A 9,025-nucleotide genomic window follows, 5' to 3' on the forward strand; every position below is an offset into this window, starting at 1 on the left:
CTTATCCAGTGAGGTATGATGGGTTCAGCGTTCAATGCTGGTGCCTTTTTTCGGCTCCACTGCGCCGTTAAATCCAATGTTGACGCTCCAAAATTGCTTTAAACATTTGGGTGATATTGGTGAATTTCTCCTATGGCTCTCTAATATTTACCAATGTGCTATTTGCTGTTAAGTCGTTTACAACAAGTGCAGATCCCGTGTGTATCACCAGAGTATCCTTTGACTTAAAATCTCTTGAACTCAAGTAGCTTCCACGCTCCTTTCCCGTGCGCAACGGTGTAGTGGCGACGAACAGCTTTAAAAGGTGCTGAAAGTAGTTTCTTCGGAGTTTTCACTCTATTCAAACAGTTTTCAAGGCAAAAAGGCTGCAAACACACGCTGCGCTATAATGATCCCTTTTGCTTTGCTGTGCAGTTGAAACTCCAGACACTACCGTTAAAGGATAATACTTTGTCCTCTCTCGGCTGCCAGTTTTGACACGCTGTCCCTGTCACCATCTGCTCGGTCCTAGTCACCTTTGCAGAGTTCGCTCGTAGTAAAGAGGGTCGACTCTCATCTCTCCCCTTCGTGGATGACGTTATGGGGGAGGGTCTTGCGCTAGCGCACAATACAAGAGCGAATGAATGAATGCCCGAAATGAATGAATGTCTCTGAGTGAAGGGGAGGTTTGAATATGAGGAAAATGAAAGGATAAACTGATGAAAGGATGGAATGATAAGGCCGAAGAGGGAAAGTAAACAGAGAATGTTTTTTTTTTAATAATGTCCCAAGGCCAGACCCTCCCCTACTCACATAAGGAGCGTGTGAATTCCTTTCAGTGTGATTCCAAAGCAAACACCCTATGGGTGAATTATTTAATAAATGCAAATTAATATGGAGAATAATGATTGTCCTCTGTTTGTAGAAGAGCTTGAATATACGTTTTCCCACAGAGAACCTAATTTTCGTGCTTTCATCTTGCCCATATGCTTCAGAATTCAAAGCTTTGATTATTTTCTTTGGACTCCAGAAGTTGTAGGAGCCAGGGATTCAAGTCAGAGTGTTGCCTTTCTCACAGAAAGAATATAAATAGATTGAAGTTAGCTGATGAGGAGTGTGCCTTTCTAAGCTAAAGAGCACTATCTCTCTCTCTCTCTCTCTCTCTCTCTCCCCACACACACACACACACACACAGTTGACTGTGACCTATGAGTGAGTCTATTCCATGACTGACACGTTGAATTAAAACCACACCTCTTCCTATTTTAACCCTGGGCCAAACTCTCTCTTTGATAAAAGTCTGAATTATGACACACAAGAATGTTAATATTTGGAAACTGCTATCTCTCCGCAAGTCTCCATCCAGCAGGATTACACTGGGGGTTCCTGTTTTTGATGTTTCTGACTTCAGTCAGGCCGTGTCTTGCTAAGGGAGGAAAAAGTGATGGCTGTTTTCAGGAGGTGGTGAGCGAACTGATGTTCCGTTTAAGGAGGAAGGGATATGTGGAAAGAGACACAGTTTAAGAGGGATGGTGTCAACAGATCTTGACACCTTGAGAGGTTTGACCCTGTTCTTTTCTTTTGTGTTTCTTTCAGTGTTCAACATACAGGAAATAATGGCTTATGCAATGGAAAGTACAGTATTTGGGTATCTGAATCTGAACACATAATGTCATCGTCAACTAATGTGTAGAAACTGGTTGTGTTTGCATCTACCTCTTGTCCTAATTCTTTTTCAACTACTTTTCAAACTATGATATAAAGACGATATACTCTGAAAATGACGAGCAAAATAATACAAATAAAACACAGATTAGAGTTACATTATTTTAATGACATTTTGTTGTCCGTAAAATGAGTGAAACAATTACAAATAGGTGATTCACTGATATGTTGCCAATAGTGCATTTTTCTTTGATCCAAAAAAGTATGACTATTATATGCACTATTGGTAGCACACCCAAGTTATGTTAGAACACATACATGTATCATTTTAAAAGCAGTTGAATGGTCACTCACAACCCTGTCTCATAAAACAGCATCATCCACACATTAGCATAAGGACTTTTTAACTCCTCAACATTTGACATTAACACTGTTTTAAACTCTATCAGTATCATATTGGGTTTTTCCGTGTGCAAACAAGAAAAATAGAAAGGTACAAAGAAGACGTTTACACACATCCAGTGCAGTTATATATATATTTTTTTTTAAACTTTTTGCCTTTGAGGAAAATAGCTAGTCGAATGAGTAGAATCATTCAAAATTGCGAGACGCAGTTCTTTGTGCAGTAATAAAACTAAATATATATATTCATTATTTAAATCTGTATATATTCAATGTTTCAGGATCTGAATTTATCCCCTTCCCCATCTTTGCAGGTCACTTATTTTACAGAATATCTCCCATGTACAGTCAATAAAAATAAATAAAAAAAAAAAAAAAAAAAAATGTTTGACACATAATAAAATAACTTCCTTGCCCCAAAGAGATCCGACAAGTTCATACATTAAATCAGTAATTTTGGAATGAGTTCAGGTATTTAGGACGAGCCACGAAAAGCCACAGAAAGGTGTGTCGTAGTAGTGTGCCTACAGTTCTATTTTCAGCACCTTTTCTTATGGTGTAGCAGCTTCAGTGACTACGCCATTCTGTATATGCACTGGTAAAGGATTTACAACAGTAAAAAAATACTCGTCAGTAGTGCTTGCTCTGAAGACATGCGAGAGTGTAAACAAACACGCATGCGGGACATGGTTTTTCAGAGCTGCCGTTGATAAGAAGTTCTGTTTTCCAAATTGAGAAAAACATGGTTACATGAGTCAATAAATACGTCTGTACATTAAATGATCCCACACACACACACACACACTGCGCACACACACGCACGCACGCACGCTCACACGCTCTCACACGCGCACACACACACACACAGTTCGGTTAAGACTTGAGTCCTGACGTTTGATACAGTAAAGCACATTTCACAAATAACTGATAAGTGACTCTCTCTGTAGAGAGAGAGGTCCCTTGTGATAACCAGTACAGACTGTAAGTTAGCATTGGCCAAAGTTCCATAAAACAAGACTGTACATATAAAACGGAAATAAAAGTTAGACAAAGAAGTCCTCTGGGGAGAAGCGCAGACTCAAGAGATAACCCAGGAGACTGCACTTAGAATGGCAAACCCATCTCCCCATGGACATAAATGCACATTGTATAAGACTTCCTCTTGGTTATCAAATTACCATATTTGGACATTTTTCCCAAAGCTCTTTGCGCAGGGGGGGGGAGGGGGAGGATCCTGGTCTCGGATTGCCACCGTATGCGCAGACCTTTGTTCCCGGACCAGCAATAACACACCTGACTCGGTTGAAGACAGTGATTAGTTGATTATTTGAATCAGGTGTGTTGGTGCTATGCCGGTGGGAGATCAGTACGTACCTCGGCCAACTCCTCTGTCGTGGTTCGTTATCATGGCCAATTAAAAACAACGTACAACATGATAACGATAGCCAAAGGAGTGCCGGGCTGGAAAAAAAGCTTGCGTACGCTTGGTGCGCCTCAAGGATCGGTATTCGCCCCCCTTGCTCTTTGTAGAATCATAAAGGCGCCCCTCCATCTGACAGATGTGAGGAGTGATGTGCACATTCTCTTAAAGTAAAGGCCTTGGTTTCAACATGACACACGACTTGACCTACAAGATATATAGTCCTCTGTGAAACATCAAAACAATAAATAATTTGGTATAGCAAGGTAAAGCAAGAGAAAAACACGACAGTTAAGAGATTCAAGTAAAGACACTGGTCCTGACTGCAAGTTCAAGGCTGAGGGTGAGGTGTACAGAATAAAAAAAGATGCACCAATACATTTATGGTGATATCGATGGCCCTGTTCAGATACTTGGAAAGTGTGTCCTCCTTTCCTCTCGTTGTATAACGGACAGGTAAAGGAAGGCTTTCTTCACCATAATCATTTGACCTATCCTATTTCTCTTCAATCTGTGATTACTCCAAGGAAAGGAGGGAAGGGTTCATTAGTTAGGTTTTTTGAACTGGGCCCAAGCCTGGCTTTGCAAAACAACTTTGTTTCCAGTGGTGATATTGCTATGAAATACAGTAGAATGTACATGTAAGCAATGCAGTTTTGGTGACCCCTGAGGGAAGATTTAGGTTGGCCTGTCCAACTCACACATATTCATTCATATTCACATACAGCAGACCGACAGAGTCTGGGAGATGACATGACATACAACTGTTATAAGCACACATAAGCAGTCCTCCAATGATCAACCAAAAAGGAAATACATGATTTTCAGAAAAGACAATGCCACAATGAGTAAAGACCCCACGTTAAATTTCTTTTAAACACAAAACAGAAATAAGAAATGATAAAAAATAAAGATTTCATACACAAGAAAAAAAAAGAAAGAAAATAAGCGCTGTCCGTTTTCACAATGATACAGGACGTGAGTAACAAGCTCTGTGTGTTAAAATAAGGTGTGTAGAAAACATTGTTGTGTTACGTGATATTAAGTGGTTCTGTGATGTCACGGCGAGCTCAGGCGCGGGGGGGAGGGGAGGGGGGGGGGGAGAGCAGTGCACATTTTGGTTCTGGTTGGGTTTGGGTGGAAGACTGGCGGTCCGGTCCGGTCTGATCCGGTTCGATCCGGTCTGGTCCACTGTAGTGGAGTGGCGGGTTCAGTCTTCGATCTCCTCGTACATGCTCTCGTCGAAGGCTCGGTCCAGGGAGGACAGTTTCCTGTGTCTGGAGTACTTCACCTGGAGTAGGTCTCCCACCTCGCTGATCACACTCAGTGCCTGCACACGCACACACACGCACACGCACACGCACACACACACACACACACACACACACACACACACACACACACGTTAGTGATAATAGTCAATGCCATGACACACATTGACACAAGCAACAAACTCATCGCTCGCAAACACAAACACAAGTGTCACTACATGGATCCTGCAGAGCACGTACACATGACTAGCCTAGTCTATGAAAAACATCGTCTTCACAAACACAGCTAGCTCCCCCTTTGATGTTAATGATGATGTTGATGTAATGCACACACAGATCAGTAACACATGGTGGAGTATTAGGAGCGGTGTGTGTGTGTGTGTGTGTGTGTGTGTGTGTGTGTGTGTGTGTGTGTGTGTTGGGTGTCTACCAAACGACCAGATCAAGAGACGTAATTGCAGGATCTCACCAGTGGCCGGGCGCTTAGGAGGGGAAAAGAGGATGAAGAGGAGGGGAAGAGAGACGACACGCAAATCAATAAGACAGGAGAGGACAGTTAGTGGATAGCAGTTAAACACAGAAAAGAAAGAGAGCACAGAGAGAGAGAGAACAAGAGAGGTAGAGAGGTGGGAAGAATAGAGAAAGACAGGGACATATAACGAGAGAAAGAAAGAAGGACAAAGAGAAAGACATATAGGGGGAGAGAGAGAGAGAATGGGAACACGAGAAAAAAAGAGGAGAGGTTCTTGGTTCTGCAGGGTTTGAGGCGGTTCGTATGCTAGTGGATTGGATCAGAGAGAGTCACGGGCCACTGAAACCACTCAATCTATCCCTCGAAGGCATCTTTATATATAGAGAGAGATCAAGTTTTCGGCCCTTTTTTTTCTCCCCCCCTGATGGTTACGTTTAGCATTAAAAGGGAGGAGTAAGCTGATCCTAGACCTGTGCTTTTAGGACAACCGCTGACTGCACCCTCTGATGTGATGTATCACTGACTACCTCCAAGATGCAAATTGCACTCTTTATTTTACTTTCTCTTATCCAAGCCAAAACCATGCAGCGCTGAGGAAAAAAATACGCCTGGCGTATTTCATAATCATGCGTATAATAACTATGATGAAACGACATACTCCGGAAAATGAAAGGAAAGCTTGTGACTCGATGTGAAAACTGATAAGGACATCAAAGGCGGGTCTTGGTCAGCAGGGCAGGCCCTTTGTTTAAAAAAGAAGTTAAAAAGAGAGGGGGTTGAGGGAGGAGGAGGAGGAGGAGAGCATAGTTAAATGGGGACTCCTTGGGGGAGGTAGATTAAGATGCTGTTTGATCTGCTGCCAAGAGAGAGAGAGAGGGAGGGAGGGAGGGAGAGAGCTGAGGGGAGGGCTGGTTGTGTTTACATAGACCCACCACTAGGTGGCTGGAGGGGGATCTGTGAAAAGATTAGCTGATTTCTGTTTGAAGGGGGATCGCTTGAGTTAGGCAAGACCGAATGACCATACAATGATCCTCATTATGGGGGCCATTTTGTGCTGCACGTGGGGAACAGTTTCCATGTCATGCATATCTCTGATGTTATGAAAGTAGCCATTTTGGGCCGGGGCGTGGAGGATAGTTACCGTGTCTAGCATGTCTTTGGTGTGCGCGGCGGAGATACAGAACCGCGCTCTGGACTCTATGATGGGCGTGGCAGGGAAGCCCACCACCACCACCCCGATGTTTCTCTTCAACATCTCCCTCCCAAATGCCCTGGAGAGAGAGAGAGAGAGAGAGAGAGAGAGAGAGAGAGAGAAAATGAGCTTTGAGTCCACCAGACCAGACTGAGTGAGTAGACCCCAGAACAAGCAGAGTGTACATGAACATGAACTACACAGGGTGCTACTGTCAAGTTGTACACGTGATTTCTTCAGTGCGTGACAACACCAGCCGCTTCCTACTTAGCTCGAAGAGAAACAAACCCCAAAAGATATTCCTATCACAGACAGGGATCGCGTCTCAAAAGCCTTTATTTTGATTCCATGCGTCCCCTTCTCCTTGCCTCCTTCTCAAAACCGCATCGGAGGAGAAGCTTCGAGGTTTCCTCCCCTCTGACCCTCTCCTCCGATGCGGTTTGGAGGTGGCGGCGAGGAAAGAGAGGACGCCAGGGAATCGGGGAGAGACGTTTGCGATTCTCCCAGGGATGTGAGACTCACCCTATCTTGGCGGGCATGTAGAGCATCAGTGGAACGACAGGAGAATCGTTGTTGCCGTAGATGATGAAGCCCATCTCCCTCAGTCTCCGACGGAAATACACCGTGTTCTCGGCCAACTGCTGCACACGCTCACGACCTGGGAGAGGGACACACACACACACACATCACAGTACACGTAAATAGAAATAAAAATGTTGTACATTGGTTTTTGTTGAGGTTATGAATCCTTATGAGTTACAGAACTGCTACAATACAACTTTGTGTAAATCAAGGGGCTCGCAGTACGCACACACGCACGCACGCACGCACACACGCACACACAGGCTTAGCGAAGTCAACCCTGGATTCGCACAGAAATGGTACAAAGTTTCCATAATGTTATTCAGTCCTTTGCTCTTTGTAGACAAAAAGCCAATGTTTACCCAGTATGTATGTTTACCAGCCTGCAGTTTTCTTTTGATCAGAGCCAGAATTCCACACAGACCCTCATGTCTCTGGCTCACATCGTGGAGATCCCCATCTGCTCCTTAGAGCCAGAGGACGCAGGTAAACAAACCGTCTTTTGTGTGTGTGTGTGTGTGTGTGTGTGTTTATTTGTGTGTGTGTGTGTGTGTGTGCGTGCGTGCGTGTGTTCACTCAGGGCTAATAAGCCTACTGTCACAGTAGCCCATATCCTCCACACGTAAACCCATCCATGTCGTCTTGTGCTTTTAGGCTGGATGTTGTCGGTGTCAAAGCCGTGTCTGTCACTTCCCTGATTGGCTGTGAGGAAGCGGATCTGTTTCCGAGGAGGTGGTTGGGGGACGGCTAGCCTGCTAGCTTGCATTGCTGCACGCCTCACCTCTCACTTGTCAAACATTCCGTGCGTGCTAAGGAACACGCAGACTGGAATTTCCTTTTCCCTGACAATTCCTCGCCACCCCCCCCTTTTTCCCTCCCATGTCACCCCCCCCCACCCCCACCCCCACCCCCACCCCCCCCAGACTCTTGGAAGTGGGCTTCACGCAGGGACGATGTGCTTTTTGACAGGACACCCCCGCTGTTCTGGTAGGGGTGGTTTGAATACCTCAGTAACACCCCCTCTTCTCGAGCACGAGTTAGATTAGATGTTGGCCTTAGGCCCCCAGCCACAGATCTGGGGTCTGATTACCGTACCCCCCTAAGTCCCTAGTTCGAACTTTAAGTATCATGGGGGATTGAAGAATATCTGACCCTGGGCCTGTGGCTGTATTAGCATTCCTTACGATGGAACAGAACACATCCCAATTAAGAGAGCGGGCTAAATCGGATCTGTCTTTCGAGACTTGAAATGTAAACATACACTTCCTTGGCTGCTGCCTTGGACCGGGTCTCTCTCTCTTCAATGAGACTAACCTGGATAAATAAAGATGAACAAAAAAATAAAAATAATCGCCTGGAGCTGGTGACACACAAACAACCAAGCGAGCACATGTAAGTGAGTGTGTGTGGACGCACGCGTGCACACACGCACGCACGCACGCACACACAAGCAGACGCACACACACACACACACACACACACACACACACACACACACACACACACACACACACACACACACACACACACACACACACACACACACACACACACACACACACACACACACACACACCAGGGTATGGTTTACGGAGTGGTGTCGTTTGTTGAAACTGAAACGTGAGTAAAGAAAATAAAGCTAAATTTACTGGAGCGAAAAAGCAAGAGGAGGAGAGGAAAGGAATGAAGAAGGGAACGTGACAAGGGCCTATTGGCCACAACATGTTTCCCTCTGTGTGTGTGTGTGTGTGTGTGTGGGGGGGTATGTGTGTATGTGTTTGTTTGTGTGAGATGTGTGTGTGTGTGAGAGTACATACAGTAATAGCCTAATGTGTGTGTATGTGTGTGTGTGTGTGTGTCATAAGTGATGAGCGCTCGTGAAAGTTGCCTTGACGTGCAGTGAAATGGGAGCAGGCCTGGCCCCCTCTCCTGTGTGTCCATGGAAATTGGCCAGTGACAGATAAAGCATGCTTCCCAAGTCATGACCGGGTCAGCTCCTCTGAGGTACACACACACACACACACACACACACACACACAACC

The 9,025-nt window shown here is 45.0% G+C and overlaps 1 protein-coding gene across 2 annotated transcripts in view; it reads right to left on the bottom strand.

Annotated features, from left to right (window-relative positions):
- Nucleotides 1–1,792: 1,792 nt before the first annotated feature.
- Nucleotides 1,793–9,025, bottom strand: part of sptlc2a (serine palmitoyltransferase, long chain base subunit 2a) — a 23,903-nt gene continuing 16,670 nt past the window's right edge. For both annotated transcript variants that reach the window (XM_083683675.1, XM_083683676.1), the window contains 3 exons: nucleotides 6,924–7,059; nucleotides 6,351–6,480; nucleotides 1,793–4,796 (listed from right to left, as the gene is read on the bottom strand). In XM_083683675.1, the coding sequence (XP_083539801.1) occupies nucleotides 4,677–4,796; nucleotides 6,351–6,480; nucleotides 6,924–7,059 (386 nt within the window). In that variant the 3' untranslated portion in view covers nucleotides 1,793–4,676. The remainder of the gene's footprint in view (nucleotides 4,797–6,350; nucleotides 6,481–6,923; nucleotides 7,060–9,025) is intronic.

The sequence above is a fragment of the Argentina silus genome (assembly GCF_951799395.1).
Source record: "Argentina silus genome assembly, chromosome: 13".
In the NCBI taxonomy this organism is placed as follows: domain Eukaryota; kingdom Metazoa; phylum Chordata; class Actinopteri; order Argentiniformes; family Argentinidae; genus Argentina; species Argentina silus.